Below are 26,333 nucleotides of genomic sequence, written 5' to 3' on the forward strand. Positions count from 1 at the left end.
ATTGCTTGGTTCCAGAGGCGATACCTTTTGGAGGGGCATGTGCTCAAAAAAGTTAAAAGGGCCCGAAAAATGGGGAACTCCTTTGCAGTAGCCAACCAAAAACTGTCCCAACAGTAGATCAGCAAAGCTAAGCTTTAAGCTTTGAGTGTGCTGCCTTTGCTAATCTTGTAAGGGCATCTCTGACCGGTTGCGCAGCTCACGTTGTCCTCTTCTCTCATTCCATTTTTGTTTTGTTTATTTGTTTTGGGCGGGCAGGGTCAAGCAGCATTTTGCCTTGCTTGTGCTCCTGGAACTGGACAAAGACGTAGAGTGGAGACTGCCTTACCTGACTCTTCTCAAGCTTCTTGACATACTTGATGTGACACTGGTATCCTGACGATTTTGATGCCGAACCAGCACACGAGAATCTGTAGCTGGTCTCAGCTAAGGTCTCCGCGAACAGATATAGAGATGGTCCGTTGACGCGATCACAATGACGTTGCTTTTCAAACCTTCTGTGTTAGATCGTCCTATAATTGTGAATCAGAGTTCATCAAGCGGCATAACATGACTTTTTTTTTCCATAGATTGGACAAAATAAAAGAAAACTACAGCAATAAATCAAAATGACTCTTTAAATGAATGGAAACAAAACAAACATGTCAACAAAAAACGGATATATATTACACACATGCTAATATAAAATAGCGATGTCACACACAAACTTCGTTTATTTATTTATTTATTTTTGCTCTATTGACTTGTTTGAGTTTATTTCAAATATTTTTTCCAATGGGGTTCTTCCCACATAAGAGAAATAACGAACATAAGACAGAAATAACGAAATTATGCTAGCTCAAGGAAAAGCAATTCTAGACGATGTGATTCTTTAGTTTAGCCAGATGGGGGCAGTCTTGGTTAAAAGGTGATTATGGCCAGTGTGCCACCTCAGCTGCTCAAGTTATTTGCAACAGGTGAAAGACACTGAAGTCGAACGAGCTTGCCTAGTTGTCCATCTTGCTTGTACTATATTTTGTAGGAGAATGTGAAAACTCTGTGGAGTGGACGTCAAGTGAACAAGTCAGGAAGAAGAAAGTCAAAGGTTTTGCAAAATGAAATGCATGTGGATATGTACTTAGGAAAGAAAACAAGGACCCCTGAAAACAATTGAATGGGGGGTGGGGGTTAACGTGTTGAAATTTAACAGGCTAAAGAGTTTGCACACATGACCTGCATACTGAACAGCCCCGCAGTTTCTTCCTCCCCCACAAGCATAGCAAATCCAAACCTCTATTCAACTCTGCCAAAACAAGCACAGAGTTGTGCTTCCTTTTTTTTTTTTTTTTAGTATTCCCAGAGTTACCAAAATATTCTTTTTGCCCAACGTTCCATTGAATGCAAAGAAGGACTTGGAAAACCACAGGAAAACACGCTTGAAACAAACAAAGTCAAACCTGGAATGGCAATCCCTGGCCGTATGGTTCACAGGGTGTTGCTTGTAAAGTGGCTGAAGCTGAAATAACAAAAGCAACGTTTTGTCACTCTTGGGCTGAGTGTTTGTAAAAGCCGGCGAATTGTTGAATTACTTTTGTGTGTGCAGATTAACAACACTATTTGTACAAATTAAATAGTTAAATTGACTGTTGCACCTACGCTCAATGTATAATCTACAAGAAGACATATATATCTAATATCTTGCTTCATAAACAGTACACCATAGGATAGGATGCTTCTTATTAGCTTTATCAAATGATTTGAGTTTAAAAAAAAATCTCATTTCATAATCAGGCGCTAAAAAAATTAGCAAAACATTTCCGTGCTGCAAAATCATTTTTCTACGTGCAAAGGGAAAGTGTGGGTTCCCAGTTTCATAGTAGAAGGCGTGAGATCATGCTTACACATTTGTTGGTATGGTGATGAGACTCAGATAAGATAAGATATCCTTTATTAGTCCCACACTGGGGAAATTTACTGGAGCTGCGTTTAAGCATAACAGTGTGCGAGTTTTGGAAAATAGATGGAAAGCAGACATTTAGGCAGAATCTGTGAGCTGGGGACGTCTGAGCGCAGGGGATTAATCAGTAGCTACCCCAGTACCTACTCTAGCTTTACTCCACAGACTTAAAAAAAAAAAAGTATGATTGCCAGTGAGCGGTCACTTGGGAGAGGATCCAACTCCATGCAGGCCTGCACTGGATAAGCAGTTAGCAAATGACAGATGAGTGAGCCGCCATGTGAATCGTGTCAGGAGAATGTACACGATTAGAATCAGCAGTTTGCACTGATGCACACTCCTCAGACATCAAAGGGATGCTAAAATGGCACACCCAACATTTTGAGGAATGATGTTGTCGTAAATCTGTTATTGATTATGTAGTTTTAGTCATAGGCTGATCCAATGTTTGCGAACTTCCTCGAGGCAACTCAGAATGTGACTGGCTGACTAGCGTGTAGGGCCTTTGTAAGACTGTCCCACGATTTCTGGACAGGCTCCTAATATGACAGCGTCCTGGTTTATCTCCTTCCACACGTGGGTCTGTCTTGGACAGTTTGGCTGAAATCAGATTTACATTCACATTTGAAATCCAGCCACAGGGTCTGTTTTTGACAGTTTGGGCAGAAACTCACAAGTCACCTGTTGGAAATCAACGGGCTACAGACTATCGTTCCAATAACGCAGCCAGTTTAGAGCAGTTGGATTTACATCTCTGGAGTCTGGACCAGTGCAGTGTAGATTGGGGGAAGGGTGGAGTCGGTAGTTGTGTTGAATGTGTTCCATGATCTGTGGTTCGCTGCATTGGCAACTTGGGTCATTTGCATCTCTCATTTAAAACCTTTATTTCATTTTCAAAACATCATTGAGTGCAAGCTCTCATTTTCAATTTTGTTGACAATAAAATATTATAACAAAAATATAAATGTAAACATTAAAAAAAATCTACATTCAACAGCAGAATACTTCTTGATCATACATAAAAAGTGCATGGTAACAGTTGTGTGTTTCAGGCATTGTAAATGGATTTGTCCTGGAAGATGCAGCCAAAAAAAATAATCTGAAAGCATTTTATTCCCAGTTAATTCTTAGTCTGCATGGGGAACTTTGAGCAGTAAACAATCACTTCAGCATGTTGAGTGATTATTATGAGATCAGTTTAATAACGTGCTGGAGTATGGTAGCATGTTGCCTTTTATGACCTAATAAATGAAAACGAGCCCGTGCATATCTCATCGTACAGATAAAGGTGCCCATCCCACCTTCTGATATAAAGCGCAATGATGGTTGGAGTTGCTGTGGCCAGTAATGAATCGGAGCGCAGAATGGAAAACAGGCCTGTGGTTTTAGTGTGGAGACGGAGGCGTCTTCATAGAAATATGGCGCCGTAATAATCCAAAACTTATAGAAAGACTGCTTCGATCAGCCATATCCTGCGCTAGGAGGACATTTTGTTTTTGTTTACTTGTTGACTTGAATGCAAGTCTTTTGTCTCGATTTGTGAAACCTGACTCTTTCCGCACAGTGTCCTGTTAGTGTGGTGAAAGATTTATTGGGGTTTTTTTTGTTCGTGGTTCTTGCTCTTGGGAATACTATGTGATTGGTTTTAAGTACAGTATATTGGTGTATACTGCATATGTTATGGGGCGGCCCGGTAGTCCAGTGGTTAGCACGTCGACTTCACAGTGCAGAGGTAGCTTCTCTTCCAGCTCCGGCCTCCCTGTGTGGAGTTTGCATGTTCTCCCCGGGCCTGCGTGGGTTTTCTCAGGGTGCTCCGGTTTCCTCCCACATTCCGAAAACATGCATGGCAGGCGGATTGATCACTCTAAATTGTCCCTAGGTGTGAGTGTGGGCGTGCATGGTTGTTTGTCTCTGTGTGCCCTGCGATTGGCTGGCAACCAATTCAGGGTGTCCCCCGCCTACTGCCCGAAGACAGCTGGGATAGGCTCCAGCACCCCCCGCGACCCTTGTGAGGATAAAGCGGTTCGGAAGATGAATGAATGAATGAATGTATATGTTATGTATCCCCCATCTGTCATTTTACCAACCTAACAAGTGTGCTCGGTTGAGAGGGCACCTTATATTTTGGGGTCAGGGGGGCATCTCCGATCCGTTTATAGAGGCTTTGCATGATGGCGGGACAGCTAGGTTTGCTTCTGCAGTATCCATTTGTGTCCCCTGTACAATTTTGCACATTTGTAATACCGTCTTCCAGCAGTTTGACTGTGATGAACTTTTCCAGTCTTCTACTGACACAATAGTGATTGTGCAAGGGATGTTATCTGGTCTGTTGTTTGGTTCTCTCTCACTTCTGTTTGAAATTTCACCTTTGATTGCCATTTCACCTTCAATTGGATTGGTGTAATGCTTCTTCACAAAAAGGAGCAACGGCAGTCCAGCTACTGAGTTGTTCCCATGCTATGACCACCCACCACCTCTCGCGGTGAACAGGAACGTGCTCATGACAAGTGTTTTTTGAACACAAGTGGCCTCCTGGAGATCAATTTGCTCAGCTTGTTCCTTTCTGCACAAAGATGCGCGGAACAGTCCCGCTGATTGGTTGTTACCCTTCTACAGCCCCTCTCCTCCTCCCCTGGTGTAATGGCCCGTCTCTCGGTACCACGACAACTCCCTTGACAAGTCTGTTCTTGATAGCTGAAGGAAACCAGAAACATGAACACGAGAGGCCTGCCGGAATTCAATTTGATTGTCCTGTTCCTCTTTGGACACAGGAGAGCGAATCGCGGTCCTGCTGCTGTCGTGTTTTCGTCCTACGCACGCCTCAACCTCTCCTGCTGTAATGGCATGTTTCCTAGTACTGGATTTCTTCAATGTGCTTGAATTTTGTTGGTAGATACACAAATGCGTATGTGCCACCATGAAGGAGCTTTAATACTCACTACCCGAAAAAAACATCTGTTGGCAACAAAAGCCGCCTCGGATTGCCCCGATTAGTGGCAAGGGTACTGAAAAAATGCAACTCCGAAGGGGTCATCCAGAAAAGGATGGAAGAGGGAAATTCAATACCATTTCTATAGGGGTGTCCTGCTATCTGCCTTTCCATCTGTTTTCTGTCCCCCACTCAGCAGGTGAAATTGATTCTCAATTTTTATTGCTTCCTAACTGGACAGGACGCAGAGGCGTGATTGATTTGCAGTTACACTATGATGATTACACTTTCCTTCATTTTATGAGCAGAGCAGTAAAAACATCCAATACATCCATTTTCTCTACCTTGTCTTCAATAGGGGACAGGGGACATGGAGCCTCTCCCGGTTGACTTTGGACAAGATACTGCGCTGAAAAAAAAAAAGTACTAGATTTTCGGTTACACACTTTTATTAAAGCAACACTTGTTATTTGATTATTTTTGATAAAAGCACGAGAAAATTACATCGATTTAGCACACTTTAGTCATGTGCAACCGATTGTACATGTTTGTGTACGTGAACTCTCACTGCCAGCAGAAGTCACCGAACATCCTCAAAGATCTTTTTCACCCTGCCTACAACCTTTTTGAACTTTACCATCTGGAAAAAGATTCAGTTCCATAAACACATGTGGACCCACACACAGTTTCTACCACACAGCCATAACCACGGTGAGCAACCTCAAACACAAATCATGAGACCAAATTCCTGTGCAATATATGATGGCCTATGCAAATAGTTTGGTGTTGCTGTGCGGTAAATTAAATAATGTTGATGTGTGAGTGATGTGCAATTGTATTAGATTTTTTTTTTAATTACCTTTTGAGAGTGTATCCTGGTTACCTTAATTTTGTTGTTCAGTTTTGTACAATGACAATAAAATATCTTTATCTTTTTAAAACCAAATTGAATACATGATCAACAGAGCGACATAAATATATTATGATTTTTTTTTTTTTCCAGGAGAGCCTAGAGGCTTACATAGTTCACATTCGGAACATAGCAGATAAGAGACTTGCAAGTGCTTCTGCCTCTTGCATCTAATCTATAAATACAGAGCAGCTCAAACTCTGGTGAGCAAACATCATGGCTGGCGGTATTCTTTTGGAGGAACGTCAAACTTGTGAACTCATTTGAAACAGCTTCACATGAAGAAGAATTTCAGTGCAAAATGGGGGGCTAAAAAAACAAAACAAAACAAAAAAACCCCAAAACTAATGCCTTGCAAATGTAACTGCGAGGAGATTTGTAAAATGTGGGCTTAGTATGAGACTGTAGGATCCTGTGATACTGATTACCACAACAATTTCGAATGATTCATTGGCAAAAACAAGGCCTTATATTTTTCAAATCTCAAAACATTCTACATTCAAGAACAATTGATGGCAGTGCCTGCAAGAGCACCGCTGCAACAATGAACTAATGAAAGCTGAAGTGTAAATCTCCCACTCTGACAAGTCATGAAACTCAAGACAAATGAGTAGAACACATGAGCGGGTGGGTGGAGGATGGGTGAGACCGATACTGAAGCGACCTGCGCACAGATGCAGGAAAAATATACCCCCACTCACACAATAATTCAGTAACACTCAATGAAGAGGGGGCGGGGGGGACGGATCAAATTTACAACTGTAAACACAACATCAGTAGTCTGTCAACCTGCTAACCAATAATGTCCAAATATATACATTTCCTGTGAAGTATAGCATGTTCGGCAAAAGTATGTCTGCACAAACATGGCTGAGATTTTATTGACATCAAGGGAAATTCCGTTTGCAGCAGGACTCAACGTACATGCGCACAAGTGCTCAACATAAATGAGTACAAGCGATGTGGTTTATTCGAAATTTTTTCTATCTTGGTCAATATTTCTATACATTGGATTTTACTGGACTGGAAAATATGCTCACACACTCAAATGTATTATTAATTTTCTTAACACACTAATTTAATGATATGTCATTTTATTATTCATAAAAAAAATAATTTTGCAGACAAGATGTGTGTGAGAATAAATCCACGTCAGCAATAAATTTGTTATTGAGTTACCCCTTTGACGGAGCATTTTTACTTCTTCAGTGGACCGCTGATAAATACACTCTTAATAGTTTAAGCAGCACACTATTAACACCGTTATGCCTTTCCCCCCAGTCCAACCCTTTACACTCAGAAACGGACACGCACACATCGCGCACACACACACACACACACACGCACATGCACACAGACACGCACATGCACAATTTGTGTGTTTTCCTCTTGGCAGAGGTGTTTAGTCATGATGTAATTTCTGGATGGTGTAATCTACATCTGCCATGAATCAGGGATTCCGATGACAAGAATGCATCCTTAATCTTGCTTTTATTTTTGTTAGTGTCTCAGTAGCATGGCCTCCACTTCAAGGGAGGAAACCCCGGTCTGTAAGAAAATTCAACCAACTCATGACGTTGTTTTCAGCCGTGTGTTTGTGCAAAGTGGAGGAGCCCCAAAGTGCAAACCTTCCCAAAAATCTAAAGCTGAATGACTGTTTCCGCGCTCATATCCTCGCCTGCTTTGAGTGGTTGCTCATACTAGTAATTCAACAGTGCTTTCACAACCAAAAACAACAATGGTGCGCCACTTTAGTCTGGCAGGCCAAGCCCACTTTCTTTCTGTACGAAAGAAATGGGTCAGGACAGGCCACCCGCAAAAGCTCGGCCCTGGTTCAAAACGAACTGTGCAATCAAATTTGTTTATTTGCTGAGACGTATTCTTGGCGAGTATTGTCACGCGACAACAGAAGTTTCATCCTCACAGCATTCAAAATGATACACGGGAGTGACAATAGTTTGTTTCATTCGGCTTTTTTTTTTCAAAGCCTGTTGCATGAAAGGTATTCCAACAATTTCAGTCGAATCGCACTACGTCTGAATTGGAGTAAATTGTATTGTATAAAAATGTGTAGCGCACTTCGTAATTAGTTTTTTTTTTTATTACGTTACAACACTTCCATTTGTTTTTGGCAGGTCTGTCTGAACAGGAAACATTTTGACAGCGTTGTCTTCTATACAAAAACACACACACACACACACACACACACACACACAAAAAACCTCCCACTCGGGTGAGGCCAGTAGAGAATCTGACTGAAGCAACGCGACGTAAGGTAAGACCCTGCAACAATGCTGAGTTGTCGGACATGTTGCTTCAATCCCATTTTAGGTAATGAAGCTCACATTAGGACATTGAGAAAAACATCAAAATGAAATGATCTGGATACACTTACAGTATGTAGGGAAACTCTTGTATCCAGAATGAGTTTATATCGATTGCTGACTGAATATTTGCCTTGTCGTACGCTGCAGGGCAAATCTGTTCCCGACATCCAATCAGGAAAGCATGTGAGTTTTCTGCAGTTTGGATTACCAATGCACGGTCAGGACTGCAGCCGATGCTCAAAAGACTTATGATACCTTCAATGACGAGAGGAATCCAGTAATACTTGCTCTACCTGACCTCCCTGCTACATCACTATTGATTTAATACATGGCCTCATGTTTTATACTGGTTTCCATTTCACACTGAGCACTCCTCTGTTGAGTTACGTCCGCTCTTGGAACGTCCTGTGCTGCATGACAATAACCATGAGAGCATTATGTTGAAGTACATGTACACTCCTTGACATGCTCGGTATTTTGCTTTTCCAACATGACATACACACAACCCATGCATGTAGCGCCATATTAGGAATTCCTGACACGAGCTGAACTCTGCAAATTGGCAGTGTTAAAAGTTTGGAGACAGTGTTGAAAACAGAATGCTGGTGTTGCATCAACACCATACAGAAAGCTTGCAACCGCTACCCATTCCTGTCACTTTGGCGCTCCAGTGGCGCACGTCCTGCAGCTGCCACCCGTTTCTGCGGCTGCCACTGGGTGACTTTGTGACATCTGGGAACCGTCCTTTGAGGGAGGATTACTGTCATGATTCTGTTTTTGTTGAGATTACAACATTTTGGTTTTGTTTCCTTGTGTGCTTTTGTCTTCCTCTTTTGGTTTTATTTCAAACTTGTCACCAATATGCTGATTGCTTTCAGAAAACTTGGATGCAACATGAGCATCAAAATGCATGACCTATGGCTCAGTTTCTTGAGAGTCCGGGATCAATGAGTGATGAGCAGGGGAAGAGGTTCCATCAGGACATAAAAGAGATGGAGACCAGGCATCAGGCACACTGGGATGCTGTCAAAATGGCTGATTACTGTTACTGCTGAGCACTCAAGGTGTTTGAAGAAACAGAAGTTCATGCCCTGAATGACGAGGTAACGTTCACTTCACATGTACTTACCTTGACCAATTTCTGTGATTCACTTGACAGAAATTGAAGTAAAATGTAATTCAAAATTCTGCTACAAGACATGATTTTCTCAGAGAAAATGATTTGGGACGAGACACCTTTACGAAAATCAACACATTATATCACAAACACGTAATCGATTCAGTCATAAGATAGGAATTTTCAAAATCAAATTAGCATTAAAACCTGACCTGAAGGAAGAATACCGATGCCACTTTTTGATTCAGCGGCGCAAAATGGTCAGTTCAAAAAACATAGACAACTGACACGTTTTGTTTTCGTAGCCCAGTACTATGGATATGATCAACAACAATGATTGGCAAATTCATGCACACCGACTCCTAGACCAACCACCCCCACCTCCGCTCGCCACAAAGAAAAGGGAGGATAGAAATCTTCAAGCTTCTTGGTACCCACATCAGCAATGACTTCACATTGACACATCAACGGCATATTATGAGCATGGTTCAACAAAGACTGTGTTTCTGGAGGGAGCTTTGAAAAAATATTGAATTCCCTTCATACGGCCAAGCGACTTCTTTGGATGCACATTGGAGAGAATCGTGACTGACTCCATCAGAGTCTTGTTTGGAAACTGGACCGTACAGGAAAGCAGGGCTCTCCGGCGTGGCATTAAAAACCGTACAACCCACCTGTGGAGTAACCTTCACACCACTCCACCACCTACGAGATGACAGCCATGTCAAAAAGAGGGCACAAAACCTTCGGAGGGACAGCCCACATCCACAGCACACACTTTTCAAAGCTCTCCCATCCCAACAGAATTTAAAAAAAAAAAAAAAAAAAAACTTCTACCCACATGGGATCTGACTATTGAACAAGTGACATCTCAATCTGTCAAACAAAGTGAAACCAATATCGCTTCATGTTAATAAGCAGTGGTTGAACCGGCTACGGGTCTAATTTGATTATATAAACAGCCGTACACCAATATTTAACAAAAGATCAAGTGTAGCCAACTGTTCTTAAATGACCATGGATTATTTTACTTTTTCAAAAATATCAATAGAGCAACATGATCTGGCCACAGAACACGTTGTTTATATCACCGGTAGTACTAAATAATTTGCTCTGCTAGAAGTTTCTCAAGCAGTGGTGGAGGATACTATGTTTGTATTGACATGCAGCCTGAAGCATGCCAATGAGTGAAAAATGTCCTGTGTTCCACTGCTGTTGTTCTGAAAGTCATGTGCCCCACACAATTATTATGCGCTTGTAATCTTTGAGACATTAATATGCTGCAGAACATTTACTTTCATGGCATTACCATGCACTGCTGCGCCAGCCAGAATGCAGCAAAAGGTGCCTGGATGGTCAGTGTTGGAGCAGGTAGTGAGAAAAGTGAGAATCCCTTGACACCTTAAAACAGGTATAGGCAACTTAAATGATGGAAATTTGATGGAAATGTTTCTTTTTCTTTTGATATGTGTATGCTCCTGTCTTCAATTACAATAATAACCATACGATTATTCGCCCTAACCCCCACCCCTTCCTGCAACGGGCTGTCTTGCATAAAACGACTGAAAGGCAAACCAACATCAGGTGCAAGCATTCAATTGTTGCATGCTTTCACCAAAATAATCTTACTTCAAGACTGTAATATTATATTATGTCCTGCATGTCTTTCGAAATTCCATAATGAATAAACTGGCTCGCTTATGTGAGAACACTGAGCAGGATAGGGCAGTAAAGGTCATCCTGGAAATATCTTTTCCCCTCTGCATCGTCGCGGGTACGCCAAGCCGTCACAGCAGCCGCAGCTTGTCCAATGAAGACTCTAAATCCACCATATATGTTTGCAACACTATGATGTCTTGAATATATCCATGTTTTTGGAGGACACAAATTCAGTAACTCCTCATTCACTTTCATTCACTTCAAACAAACTGTCATCTGTACTTTTGAAATCAGTGTTCTAATGTTGACTTAGTTTGAAATCTTTCATGGCTGTTCGAATCCCAATGAACATTGTTTTTTGCATTTAAATTTGCTGAACATAAAATCTCTGGTCTGTCTTCGCTGCTCAACAAGAATAAAGTTATTTTTCCAGAAATTAATTCATCAATAATTATTCAAGGGCAACTTCAAGAATGAGCGTATGCAGCCCTTGGGCTGCCAGTTGCCCATCACTCCTAAATTAAGTGGCTGGAGAAACAGCAAGCTTACTTAGAGCATCTCCGTCTTTTCAAAAGGCAAAGTCTTTCAACACGCTGCTGGATCATTTCTTTCTTGGTGGTCATCGATCATGCTACATTTTATCTTCTGGCTGGAATGTGGCGATGAGCTCACAGGCAGGCTAATTGAATGGAGTAATGTTAAATGTCTAGATCAACGAAAATGCTCAACACACACTCATGCACACACATACGCAACAACCACCTGTGCCCATACACACACTTGCAGGTAAATTCTCCCCTGTTTAAATCCAATGTGTCCCTTCCTAGTACTGATATCATTGATTCATTACCTTTTAAAACGACCAACTTGATGAGCACAGATCAATCAAAATACATCAAATTGATCCATTGATGTAGTAGATGATGATACCTATTATAATAATAATACCAAACGAATGAAAAGAACGATAAATTGATGAGGGAAAAAAAAGATCATCATAATAGAGAGACGTATTCATTTAACAATTCATATGTACTGCATCATAGAGCTACTACGAGTGTTATATTTTTACAGGACTTTCATGAAACTAATCAAAGTCATCCAAGTACGACAAAGAGCGCTCATTTTGATGCAGCACATTTCTACACACTGCATATTGCAACCACAATGCTGAACATTTTGTTTGATTAATAGCCCAATGAAAGTGTCAAGCAAATCTGAATGTTATTACCTCGGGACACGCAGTCAGGGTGGTCAAGGCCTTCACTGCTGGCCTAAACACCATTGGAAGTACTGAACTGCATTTGCTCCTTAGATTGGGATTTTCTTTTTCCCTCAGTTGGGGACCCATTAAGTCACTTTAAAGTCCACTGAAGGCCCACCTAATGGCCGTCATTTTGTGGCTGGTAGGTATATATCAAATAAAACCAAAATTAAACGACTAACTGCATCAATAACCTTGGCAGCCTGGGCAAAGACAGAATGGGCAGGAAAAAGAAAACAGTCATTTTGCTTCCTGGAACACAAATACGGTCACACGTAACACGGTTACTAGAACGCTAGTTGTCAGAAAATCATCTCAATATGTAACATAAGACAAGAGGAATGTGTTCTGGGAAAGTGTTTTCATCTGTAGAAAATGTTGGTGGGGTCAAAGTCACACATTTCTCTGACATCCCATGAGATCAGTGCCCTCAAGTTCTTCCACACTAAACCATCACCAGTACCAAGTTGGATGTTTTTGTTGAAATCTCTTAAACCTCATTTGAGAACTAAGTAAACTAAAACCCCAGCACATCCCCTGATTATGTGGTGTGTCTCATAATTATGTTTGTTTTAGATTATTCCAGACCAGTATTTTCCAGCAACAGTCTCCGGGACAGTCCAAAGCAGTCAAACTGGCTCAGTCAATTTTCTTGGTTGAGGCTTACCGGTGCTTACAACACGACGGCTGCCGCTTATCGAAGGTATTAACACACAGGGTTTCTGGAACAAAGCAACTGTGATGTTCAGGAAAGGCAAATTTATTTTTCTGCACTTCACAACAAAAATGATGAAGCTTGAGATAGCAGACAAACAACACGACTGTGGTGTTGTATAAGGCTTTGAAAGTGGCAAAAGTGAGACCGTAACAAATGCAATTACCTATCATTAAGAATACAATATCCCCTACACAGCACAGAGTTAAATAGAGAAACATTGATTGCTTTGGCAGCCCATTATGTCGGCTTGTTATTTTGCTCAGATAATGGAGCCATTTAGGAGAAAGGACAAGGTTAAATTTGAAGCAACTGCATCCATGTTTTTTAGCACCACCCGATTCCCTCTAATACCAACGTTGAGAGCCAAATAATCAAAAACTAAATGTAGGGCATCTTGGTGACTCCAAAAGCTTCAAACCCCCCGAAACCTACAACATCTCAAGTCATGCAAATCCTAGAAATGCTCACCTTCCCAACAATAACATATAGTACATCCTCTGTTTCAGTTTTGTTTCCAACAATTCCACAACACAGAGACAGCCCTCATCACAATATCCAGTGACCTCTCATGACTGGCGAGTTAGGTCTCCTTTCCATTTTTTTGGCTGTCCAAGATTTCATTTCAGCCTTGTAGAAAATATCATTTCACACATTGAAAGATTTTACACTGTATGTTAATGGTTCACTGCACATCTGTTTGACCTCAGTCAGTTTAGTCAATTGCCATCACACCCCTCCCGCCTTTCCTCTGGTGTTCCCCAAGGTTCTGTCCTTGATCCGATTCTATTCTTTATCTACCTCCTCTTACTCAGCAATATTTTTTTCATGAAATTAAAATGTATTTCCACTGCTAAGCAGCTGAAACCCATCTCTGACTGTCCACCTCAATCCTCCTACCCTCTTCCTTCCCCAACAGTATACGGGAAATCTGATCTCTTTCTCAGAAATAACGGTGAAATTATTGGCACCAAATCCAGCCTCTTTATAATCAGGACTTTTTCCATCCAAATCAGTAACTCCTTCAAGAGACGGTGTGTCATCCTCAATAGCACTCTTTCATTTTTGACACATTTCCTCCATCAGACACAATGGCTCCATTATAGGCATCCATCCCTCTCACCTAGCAATACTGCCACTCTCATTAAGTCACATCCTGTCCTGAATTGTGAAACTCACTTTTTACTGGTTAACCTTTGAAGTCAAGATGGCACCCGAGTAGGCAGCCGTCGGCAAGTGCTCTCATTAGCCTTGCTTTTTTTTGGTGTTTTTGTGTTTGAATTGTGAAACTCACTTTTTACTGGTTAACCTTTGAAGTCAAGATGGCACCCGAGTAGGCAGCCGTCGGCAAGTGCTCTCATGAGCCTTGCTTTTTTTTGGTGTTTTTGTGTTTGTTTTGTCACTTTGTGTTTGTTGTTACGTCGTGTGGACCTGATGTGGACTTTTTTCAGCATTTTTTGGCCACGACATTCATCAAGGAGGAAACTCTGTGCTTGGTGGTTGCGCCTTCTCTGCAGCATGGGTATACCAGCACCGTTTTTGACTGGGAGGAATGTCGGTGCCATTTGACTGTCGTTGCTGGACAGTCCCGGGGCGCTTGTGTCTTGCTGCAAGACTCTTGCACCTGTCATGGGCAGCATTTTTCACAGCCCCGCTTTGTTCAGCGGAGAGATCGGTGCTGTTGAATGGTCTGCGGCTGGATGGATGTAAGGCTTGAGGAGCCGATGATGAGAAGAAAGGAGCGTTAGCGCGGAGCGCCGATGCGGATTTGGAACTGGGAGTCGCGGCTTGGAGTTTGAAGCGGATTACGTGGGACAGGAGAAATGAACTACCGGTAATCTCTTTTCGTCAATGGATGCTACAGCTTCGTGTTTGCTTTCAAAACTTAGCTTGTAGAAGACGTGTGCACATTTTCAGCATGACGTCTCTGACCCACTGGTGAAAGGACACTTTGATCCTCTCCTCTTTCATCTATAACTGCTTCAGACAACAAAGTGTATGCAGAAAAGTGGTAAAGATTGCACGACTGTCTGTGTCCTATGTTTTGTGTTGTGTTATTTTTGTTATTTTGACTTCAAAATGGCGCTGCGAGAGTGGCTGCCTTTCCAGCAGCTCCTATATTTTGTTGTTCTACTTCTTCCTTTCATTACTTTGCTGCTGTGAATCTGGAATTTCTCCATTGCGAGACTAATAAAGGTTTTCTTACCTTATCTTATCTTATTTGTAAATTGTGGTTTGTCTCAAAACTCAAAGACCCCTCATGCACATCACACCACAACAACTTGACTGGCTGCTGTGGTAGCAAATACTGTATCAGATCATACTCCCCACATTAAACGCAATCAATAAACTTGCCCTTTAGTATGTCACCAACATGCTCCACATTGCAGTATCTCACAATAACTAAACACACATTTCTTGAAGCCTCCCCCTATTACCTCCAAACTCACAATACAAATCCATATTTGTGTGTTACAAAATTATGAAGTCAGTACAACGCAGTGTTTGTGCTTTTAGTTGTGCAAACCTCTGTGGTTTTGCGCTACATATGAATAATTTTAGAAATAGTGCTACAAGAATCACTGTTAGTTTCAACATTTAAAAAAACATAAGATTCTGCAGAGTTGTGTTTTCTTTTTTTAAACGTGTATTGATAAAACATCTCTCAGCCCCCTTTAGCACCAGGAGATGGAAAAAAAAATCCTCGAGCCATGCCTGATACCACAGACAATACAGTTTTAGTCACCTGCTGGATTCCATGTAATTGGCTGGCATTACAGAATTTTCAAGGGCCACGTTAACAACGAGTGCTTCTTGTTGGGGGGGAAAAAAGAGATCTTCTTCCACCCTCATTTAATCATCTTTCAGTTTTATAGAGAGGAAAATGCTCATATGCTGCCACCAAAAATCTTATTGTCATGAACATTACAGTACTTACAAGATACCGAAAGCATTCAACATGTCAATTTTCTTTTTTTTTTTACAGGAATCAGTTACCTGTTCTCTTCTCTTGAATGTCCCGAGGATGCCGGCCAAGAGAATATGCTCAAATTGGGATGGACAATTTGCTCTGCTACTCTGAATGTCATCAATTGGGAAGGAAAGGTTTCCAAAATGTATGCTCATTGAAATCAGCTGAATTTGCTGAATTTTTCATCCCAAGTCTTCAAGTGGCACAGCCAAGCCCATGAATCAGCTGTCAAAGGCAATGTTCACATTTAAACATACAGTGCATGTGGTTGACAGCATATGTGCATCAGTTTCGTGTCTGTTATTCGATTGAATAGCAGCAAATATTACATCAGCAGGCTGCAGAAGCCGTGATGTTTTATTACGTTTCTTTTGGCTGAATCAAACCCATCCATGGAGTCATTACTGCTTTTATAACCTCAGGTCAGGTGGAGCTAGTTTTTCAGAGCGGGACCACGAAACTTGAGTGAGTTTTTACATGCGACTGTGTGTGTATGCTTGTAGGGGAAGAAGCCCCTGGGAGCATCGGGACTGCAGACATGGTGGTGCCTTGTTCGCTTAAGTCGCCAAAATGTCAGGGGACATTTCAATCTTTTGGGGAGAAACTTTTCACACGCTCTGACCCTAATTGCTGTAAATCACAAACACAATCGAGAAACTGGATCTTATAGACCAAAGCAGATCTATCTATCTACTATCCCATCTTATGAATTGTTCAAAACATGAGAATGCTGAATTTGAGCTTCAGCATGTGATCCTCTTAAGACAGATGCTTCTGTGCATTAACCCATTCATGCACCCTGTAACCTGATAACATAAACTGTCCACTGTAGTAACCACTGTTCTTGAAAGGGTTAAAGTCAAAGCAACAACCATTTTGCATTTGATCATGTTTGGGCCAAAGACTGTAGCTATAGGAAGCAAATAATACAATATAATAATATCAATCAATTCATGACATCCATTCATTTTGCAAAAGTCATCCTTTTTTTTTTCAATTGCTGATCCTATGCAGGGTCACAGGAAGCTATACCTCTAACTGAATTGTCCTGAACCAAAACTCTAAGGTTCACCTTTACATTTGAGGCTGCATAACAGACATAAATACTGTAGATGTAACGATAATGACAATCACAAGCAAAATGTGTCCCATGGCTCTTTGTCCAGAACTGAATCAGGAATGATGCTCTCATGACACTGAGTCGTTCATCTCTGTTGTCAGCTTGTGTGCAGTGACTCGGTTAAAGACAGCAAGCAGTTCACAGACATTTCACAGTGTGAGGTTTGTGTCCTGTCATAGCAAGAGATTCTACTCCATGACAAATGAGGAGTCAGTTATACATAATGGGCCTCTTGTTTTTTGCCTTTGGCGTTACCCAACAAAAACTATTATTGACAAAAAAAAAATCTTCCATTTGCAGTTATTTAACACATTCATGTAACTTCAAGAGAAAACTTTAATCGCTTCAGGGGAGCAATTAATTTAATGTGCCATGATAAGAGAATCCGTAAAAATAAATAGAAAAGAATAAATTATAGCTTAGTTATGTTGAAATCCTGTGTATAGTTGTGTTTTAAGTTCACTCTAAGCATGCACGTATGATTATGTTTATATATTGCAGCGCTGTGAGATAGTGGTCAGCACATCTGCCTCACATTTCTGTGACTGTGGTTTCAAATCTGGGCTCAGAAACATGTGGAGTTTGTCAGCTGGGTTAGGCTCCAGCTCAACCGCGACCCCATATAGAAAAATGGATCAATATCTAAATACTGTATTTTAAGCCTCAAAAAATGCAAATGAATACTCAATGAACATGATGCAAGTATCCAGGTAAATCCAAATTGAAGGCAAATTAGCTTTGGTTTTTGGACACCGGTACTACACAACATAAACCTACATAATGTAATTAAATTTCATGATAAAATGTCATCTTTTAAAGATAAATAATATTATCAGGCTCAGACACTGTCCAAGAAGTGCTTTATAAGTTCAGTTTCATATATATATTTTTAATTCACATTATAGTGTGTGTGGTGCACAACGAGACTGTCATACATACGATACAGCTTAACCTCGAATAGAGAAATAGGGGAAAAATTACACCACTGCAAAGTAACATAAATAACACAGTAATTATTATTACATAAATACACACTGACAGTGTCTGTGGTGTATATCACCATCTTTGTAAAGACGGATGGTTCCGCACTTGTTACATTTGTATTAGATTTAGCTCATGTGATTGCTAACTTTTTCGTTCTTTTCTCAAAATAAGATGACATTGAAAAGAAAATGGGGGAAATTTAGAAAACAACAATAACTTGTTGGTTAAGGTTATTATGCACTCACTTGCATAATAATAATAATAATAATAATAATAATGATAATACAAATGTGCATTTCAGAACTCCACAAAAGAGTAGACCTCTTCTTGTTGGGCCATTTAATGATCAGAAAATGAGGACAATACATGCCACACGTAAATAATTTAGTTCAACAGCTCCAGCTTTTCATAAATATCACAGGACATCACATGATGCAACAGACATATACCCACAACAAACTTGTGCATGAAGGAGTTGAAAAACATCGAGTAAACATTGAGCTGCAAGAGCGGCCACTTATCACACAGTGGCTGAAGCATATTTAGTATTAATAATTCACACATCAACGGCCACAGCACTCCACCAGACAATCATATACTGTATATATGCAAAATCACAATAAGAGTCAGGTCATGTGAATAGGCTAAGTACTGAGTGACTTTTGGTGTTCTTTGCTCTAATCGTAAAATTCTACAAAATATTTTCCAGTGCTGCTCACACCATTGAAGCCTAATGGCCATCAAAGTGAACTTATACCATTGCACTTACACACAGTAATGCTTAACCAACTAATATGAACTCTCTTGTTTCACTTTTTTCCTCATCGGGAATTGAAACGGTGTCGTGATTTCTTTAACTTTCTTTAACTCTCGTTGAAACTGTAGATATCAATTGGGTTGTGGACTACACGAAAAGTAACCGCTTAGGAGTTTGAATTGAGCTGCAAGGAGAGGGCACCGCCAGGAGGGAGCAGTGTGGATATACGACAGAGTGTGGTTCAAAGCCGTCATTAATGGGAATAAACAGATTACTTGGAAAAGAAATAGCAACAGCCAGCACATCAGCACAAATACAGGTATACCATTCAAAATGCAAAAAAAAAAAAGACAGCTGTGTTTTTTACGCACCTGAAAATTGACAGCGAAATTCACAGGTGCACGTAAATAAATAAATGTAGTTAGGAATCATGAACTTTTTTTTTTTTTTGGGACACAATACAGTGAAATGACATCTTGGGAGCATTTGTTATGACATTAAACCCTTGAATACTTTATAATCATTCACAAAGAAGAAAAACAGGGTGGGGGGGGGACTAAAAACGTGTTTTGTTTTTCACTTCACACACATTTGACATATAAAGACCCATTACATGCGTCAATTTGCTCTGCTTTGCCACGCGAGATTGAACCGAGAAATACTGTGCACAGAGATACAAAGTTCATGGTCAGCCAGGGCAAGACTACACTCACAAAAACAGAGGTTACTAACACTGACTGTGTTCCCTCCTGCGGCCATCTATTGCGACATTTAGCAAACTGTCGCCACCATCAAAATAAGTTATCATAACCTGACTCAAGAGATTCTACTCCCTCAAAGCAATTGAGGCTGAGAATGTCAGCTGTAGCTCCTATAAAGTCGTCCTCATAAGACTCATTTTTCAAATTGGTCCTTTGGGGAACGGCATCATTCAAACAGGGAACTTAGTACAGCGATGTTGTTTTAAGGGAGGAGATTCGATCTTGTCGCTTGACAGCGGCGATAATGGATTTACTGTGTATATGACATGAAGATGATTCGTACAAAAACACGTCTTGGCCGCTTGTTAAGTCTCGGCTATTCCCGCCCTCCGTGGGGTATGTGAATACACACACAAACACACACACACACACACACACACACACACACACACACACACACACACACACACACACACGCAGAGAGCCACAAACACTCAATGTTCATGTTGTAAACACGGTACTCTCATTCAAACACAACATTTAACAAAACACTTGTGCATTCATTGGGTATTACATTCAAATGAACCAGTGCACTCAAGGGAATTAATTGCTTGCTCAGCAAGTGCCGCTGACAGCATTTCGAACAGTATGCTTTTAAGGAAACGTTAATGGTGAAAATGGAATTGCTGATTGCTCTACAAATGTGCAGGTTTTCATCACAAAGCCAACAGAGAATGCCCCCAGGCGTTGCTCAGCTTGTACCGGCGAGACGGAGATAACTGTTATTTATCAGTGGCGCTATCTGCTACACAACCTCCCATGGAGCAGGCTGTAAAAGGGAGGTCAAGCTTAGCGGGGGCCTCACAAAACAGCCGAAAGGATTTGATCCCATACCTGTTGTTCATCTATCGCATTGTCACCAAACACTGGAACCTCAGTGAAGACAAAACGAAGCTGGAATGCTTTTGGAATGTCTCACAAATAAGCACCACCGATGGGGAAATTTGAAATCTAGCCGGATGAATCGACAATGCATCCCTCAGTTTTTTGTTTTTTTAAAGCGAGGATAGATCAAACGGCTTCAGTGCTATCACGTTGTGGCAATACGAATGTTCAAGCGCGCTTTCAAGATGACGATGTGGTGAGGTAGATGAAATATCAACAGAATGATTCAGCACAATCTGTCAACAGTATTTCTGCAACACGATAAATATAGTTTCCTCTAAGCAGAATCCTGCGCCTCTACCATGCTTCTTGACTGGCCTTACCTGCCAAAATCAATAGGTGCATGACAGCAGTGTAAACATGAAAGGTGGTGCCCTTTGGGCTAAAAGTCTCATAGTTTAAAGTACAGCCTTTACAATCGCGGGGTCTTTGTTGCAGTTCCCGTTGGAGTCCACCGCTCTGTCCTCAACATTGTCAACACATGCTCCTTGCTCCAAACAGCCCTCGAAGGCGTCACTGTCTTCTGAGTTGCCTTTACTCCGCCCCTGCGGCTCACTCTGCCAACTGTGTCTATCGCAGATGTATCCATTCATAGGTCCCGCTTTGGAGTCGTGGTTCCCTTTGAGGCAGAGGATTTCCTTAAAGGCATATCGAAACTCCGGGCTCCGGCAGTAAATGAGCGGATTAAAGGCTGAGTTTGCGTAACCTATCCAGTTGAGGATCCTAAAAGTCAGGTCGATGTCTTCCACCTTCCATATGGCAACCACCACGTTGAGCAGAAAGAAGGGCAACCAGCACAGAGTGAAGATCCCCATGATGATGCCCAGCGTCTTTAGGGCTTTGTGTTCCCGCAGACAAAATTTCATCTTCTTCTGGCCCCGCCCGATGTTGGCGTCGATGGGTTTGAAACTGTCGCTGTTGTGAAACCGCCCCACGCTTTGATCAATCTTTCTGAGCTGGCGCTTGGCCTCCTGGAAAACTCGGCTGTAGACAAACACCATGATGACCAAAGGGATGTAGAAGGAGATGATGGAGGACGTGATGGCATAAGCCATGTTGGTGTAGAATTCACAGCAGTTGCTATCATTGGCGCACTCTTTCGCTTGTTTATCGTCAGATATCCACCATTTCATGTGGATGGGCAGGAACGATATCAGGGCGGCGATAATCCACACCAGCACCACCACAATGCGAGCCTTACCCTTTGTCAGCAGGGTCTGGTAACGGAAGGGCGAGGTGATGGCCAAGTAACGGTCTATGGCGATGACACACAAGGTCTCAATGCTTGCGGTCACACAAAGAACATCGGTCGCCGTCCAGAACTCGCACCAGAAACTACCAAAGTGCCAGGTTTTGAAGATGATATAACAGGCACCGAAGGGGACCACGATGAGACCCATGACCAGGTCGGCGCAAGCCAGGGAGGTGATGAAGCAGTTGGTGACGTTTTGCAGACGCTGGAAGCGAGCAATCGCCGTAATGACCAGGATGTTGCCGAAAACAATACAGAGGATGAGCGACGACATGATCATGCCCAGCACAATCATTGTGGCCTCACTGAAGCCCTCCTCGCTGTTGGTCACATCTGATGTAGAGTTGATCATCTCTGGGCTCACATTGAGGTAAAGCGGGGGGCTTGGACTTCCCATCTGCAGAGAAGCGACAGAATTCCATTAAAAAAGAAAAAAAAACCCCTACAATCTTAACAGTGGCTTGATGAGACCGAGATAGTGTGCAGAGAAAAAAATACATGTAAAAGAAACTCTTAAGAAAAAAAAAGTACTGAGAAATGCACACCCACATGTTGGCCGTTAGTTAAATTACCCACCAAGTGTTGCCAAAAAAAAAAAACCCCAAACGACTCTATCCAGTCCTGCAAAGGTTCAGCAAAGCCAATTTTTAAAGCTGATTTAACCGGTTGACCGTGAAGTAAAAGTCCTGACCTCAACAGGTGGTTTCCTTCCTTGACTTCCTCCTGGAAGAAAAGTCACCGTTTGATGACTTTTTTGTTGAAAAACTTCAGCGCCACGTCTTTCTTTTTTCGACGCACTTTCTCCTTTACTGCCGGTGTTCTCACTCAAGCTGCCTCAGTTTAGCAGCACTGCTTCTCATGTGTCTCTCAGGCTATTTGTCAGCGCCCTTATAACATGCACTGATGACATCACGGCCCGGGCTCAGCCAATCAGGAAGCAAACAAAGCAGAGGGAGCTGTGAGCTTCAGAGAGTTTGAACACATTGTCCCTGCAGCTGTGACTGCCCGAGACAAAAGCTGCCAATACAGAACTACTTTAAGTTCTAAAAACTAATGACAACACATGACTGCATTTGGTTGCATCATTTTCCAATTCACAAAATGTGTTCAGTCATGAATTTGGAGGGCTTTGGTTCTAAGTTCCGTGGAAATTGCACACACATGCAGTGAAACTGGTAAGCTCAAACTCATTTAAGTGTTATCGCTGCCAATTTTCCATGCAAAACACATGCTCATTCATGGTGGTTACTAGTCGCCTTGTGCACATCCAGATAAGAGATGCCCTCACGCAAAAATAAAATATATAAAGCTGCTTGTTCAATTTGAGGGCTACGCACCACCCCTCAATAATTTACAGCCACGGCCCTTGCTTTTGAGTGCACCCAAAGGAAGGAGGTGTGCATTTATGAAGAACTCACATTATTTCCATCTGTCCTCACGTCTTCATTACAAGCTTTCCAGACACCTTTCATATGCATTCATCGTCAGGCTAGTGTATTGAATATATGCGTGTCACATATTTAGCTCGCGGAACACACAAAAGATAAAATAGTGAGGCCAGACAGACAGTACTGCCACACTCAAGGGGGCGCACACGAGCACGCAGACTCACATTGCTGCCACTTTTCCTCGGATGCTTTTTTGTTTCAAATCAAAGCCAAACATGCAAGGTATCGAATCTTAATCTTAAACGTGTCTCCAAACTGGGCTACCAATCAAAATGGGGATCTAATGAACAAAGAAAGACCAACTCGGGAGCTTAAAGCTCTGACTCAAAAACATCAGGGAAAAATAACAGCTCAGAATTCAAAGTGAGAGGGGACACTCATGAGGACTTGCCCATTACTCTATTTTTTTTGTCACAACAATTTAATTAGTAGCTTACTGAATGCGTAAGAAATGATTGTGGCTAATTCACTCTCTTGGAAGTACACACTCTTGATGCTCATTTCAGCGCCTTACCAGCGAAGAACCTCGCCACACAAGACAACGTTAACACGGAGCTGTCTGGTTTATTCAACACAACCTAGCAGCTATAGTTATTGTAAGAAATATTATTATTATTATTATTAATAATAATAATAATGACCTTTTGTAACTGTGACATGAAACAAAATAAAACTACTGCATAATTACTCCAAAGAGTAACATATAAAAGGAAATGATCATATAAATGTAAACAAAATAAAATACAAGTACAACCAACTCTCTAATTAACCCATCTATCAAATGACAAAAGGCAAAAAAAAATAAAAAAAGAACTACAATTACATAGAATAGAACCAACACTCGAATTAACCTATGAAATTAAAGCAAAAACAAACAAACAAAAAAAAAACTAGAGTCCGAAGAGAAGATATATACATATTTGCAGTGTGCTCTTATCTCAATGCTTCGTAATTCTAATTGGTGTGCAGACAGTTCAATAAAGTACTGGCTTTCAAAGTGTGGATTTTAGAATTAGAAAGTCAGCAAACAATCCACCTCAGTTTCTTGTGTTTGTTGACCAGAACACATCGGTCATGCTGCCAAGTACCGTATTCAAATGTCAATTTAGAGGGGATGGCTGAAGCTGTGCTTACAGCACATACTGCTCAATATGCCTGCCTGAGCTTCAGTGCCCACTGCAAACATGCCCTACTGCAACGTCTTCATATTCGGTCATCGAGGGGTGACAAATTTATTTTATACTCGCTGTACTTTCGGGAGGTTAGATCACAGCATTTCGATAAGATTCATTCACAAAGAAGCCTTTGATATACTTAGATGTGAATAACATCTTGTCCTGCACCAGGAATCAATGATGCTTCATGGAGGTCCATGTGCTGGTGCCACAGGCGCTGTCTTTTACCCTTCTGCCTCACAATGAGCTCTTAGAGAGTTCCATCTGACCCGTGACGCAAAAGGAGATCCAATCAAGTCCACCTTGTTCTCTCTGTTCATGTGGCAAGTCACGTAGATTTGCGCCGCATCCTGAAATCAGGCAATCAAAGTTACACGCATAGAAATGGAGAGATAGGACACTAATTTCCACACTTCATATCTTAATTTAATGATTACATTCAACCAAAATATGATGCAATCAAGAAACGGTTTGTGTTAAAATATGAATTATTAATATTAAGGACCTGGAATTGTAATTTGCTATTGTACTTACATTATCATATAAAGTTTGATATTAATTGCTAACGTAAAGTATGTGCTGAAAAGACAATGCTTTTCTTTGCGCATATTCAAAAGCGGATGAATGAATTCTCAACAAGCATTACGGGCCTGATGCACTCTCTCGCTTTCTTTACACAAAAACTAGCTCAAGCAGATCCTGCTCGTTGGCTGTCCTGGTGTTTTTGCAAAAGGATCTGCATGTTTGATTACTCATGACTGGCTTCCTCTGTCCGAGATATTTACATTCCTGCATCCTGTCATTTGCTAGCCGAATGGCATCACTATTGCCAAAAAGATGGCAGCTCGACGCAGAAAATTCCTTTTGAACATCATCGACACCGTACAATCAACTGATTTAAATGTTTTCGTACCCCTTAGTGGTTTGATGACCCAGCCTCTGCCTTCCACCTCCCCATGCGAGAATTTTCCTGAAGAACAATACCTGGAGCTGTTATTTCTTCAGGGAAATGAGAGGAAATGCAAGGGCCTCAAAACGCTCTCCACCTTTCGTTCTCATGTGGACGCTTTTTACTGCTTTTGTGCTTGTGTGACGACAATACCTGAGCGGCACCAATGAAAACAATGTGAGCTGAAATCACCAAGGGATTTCCAGCCGGTTAAAGCAAATAAAAGGAACTGAATTCAGCAAACATTTGTCATTTCTCCAATTCATGGCAAATATTTATCATTATTTTGTCTCCAGTAGGCGTCCCAACTTTAGGAAAAAAAGACAGAAAAGCATGTGCATGCATTTTCCAACACACACAAAAAAATATTCACCAATCACGACCAGTCACAGTCCATTCAATCTTTTTACCAGGCACTTTGTTATGTAATTAGTCGGCACAAATATATCCATCCTGGGATCAATCCAGACCAAAAACAATTAACCGATTTGATTTCCAAGGCTCCTGTGGGACAGTTCTTCTGACCCGTGAAAATTGCCAAATGACAACCAAGGACCCAAAATTCAGTTTGCAATGCCGTGAGTGCACGATGGCCTTGGTGAAAATTCATAAATTTATATATTTATTTTTATCAACATCATATATTGATTGTTAACTGGAAAATGATATGCTTGTATTGTTTGAAATACAGTCGTAAAGTGCAAAATCAGCTGGAAACAGAACACTTGATGACATGACCTACACACGGGGACCATATAGTTTGGGAGTGAAATACAAAACGCATGGTTTCACACTCGAACTTCTGTTCAAATACAGCCGGGATCAATCTGCTACCACACGGCGCTAATCCTGTGAGTTTAATGTGTGCTCTCTGGCTGCATCTGAGTAAAGAGTTTGGTATGTGTTGTCAGTGCGACTTTTTTTTTCTCATGAGGATGCTATGGACCACATCCAAGGAGATAAAAGAGAGACAGAGAGAAAACAAAAACACCACAAATCAATCATTTCAGACATGGCTCACTACAAATCACAAAATATACTTGATATTTTCATGTTTCAAAGTGTCGTAATTATAATTTATACAAAACATAATGTGATCGATTTTTGTATTGTAGTGTTTCAAAATCTCCCAGGCATGTGCGAAAATGTCATATCTTTTTGGGCCACAATCTCATGC

General features: G+C 41.3%; 1 protein-coding gene and 2 long non-coding RNA genes across 5 annotated transcripts; 1 reads left to right on the forward strand and 2 right to left on the reverse strand.

Annotated features, from left to right (window-relative positions):
- Positions 1-1,251: 1,251 nt before the first annotated feature.
- LOC147208731 (uncharacterized) lies at positions 1,252-8,361 on the reverse strand. Its single transcript, XR_015097635.1, has 3 exons — positions 8,168-8,361; positions 5,207-5,271; positions 1,252-1,492 (listed from the first exon to the last, which is right to left on the reverse strand). It is a non-coding gene; the product is annotated as an uncharacterized LOC147208731 (long non-coding RNA).
- LOC147208732 (uncharacterized) lies at positions 7,969-16,581 on the forward strand. 3 transcript variants are annotated; one of them, XR_015097630.1, is made up of 5 exons: positions 7,969-8,047; positions 8,247-8,282; positions 8,978-9,202; positions 12,716-12,842; positions 15,841-16,581. It is a non-coding gene; the product is annotated as an uncharacterized LOC147208732 (long non-coding RNA). The 3 variants fall into 3 exon arrangements; XR_015097632.1 differs by having other exon boundaries at positions 7,985-8,047; positions 8,771-9,202; XR_015097633.1 differs by lacking the exons at positions 12,716-12,842; positions 15,841-16,581 and adding an exon at positions 9,522-11,299.
- A 1,639-nt stretch (positions 16,582-18,220) lies between these two features.
- On the reverse strand, positions 18,221-22,431 carry adrb2a (adrenoceptor beta 2, surface a). The gene is made up of 2 exons (XM_086100109.1): positions 22,276-22,431; positions 18,221-21,981 (listed from the first exon to the last, which is right to left on the reverse strand). Exon 2 carries the CDS (start codon positions 21,979-21,981, stop codon positions 20,731-20,733), a length of 1,251 nt encoding a protein of 416 aa, XP_085956235.1. The 5' UTR covers positions 22,276-22,431; the 3' UTR covers positions 18,221-20,730.
- Positions 22,432-26,333: the final 3,902 nt, after the last annotated feature.

Source organism: Hippocampus guttulatus, chromosome 2 (genome assembly GCF_054856545.1).
Source record: "Hippocampus guttulatus isolate MCC_2025c chromosome 2, RoL_Hgut_1.0, whole genome shotgun sequence".
NCBI classification, from domain to species: domain Eukaryota; kingdom Metazoa; phylum Chordata; class Actinopteri; order Syngnathiformes; family Syngnathidae; genus Hippocampus; species Hippocampus guttulatus.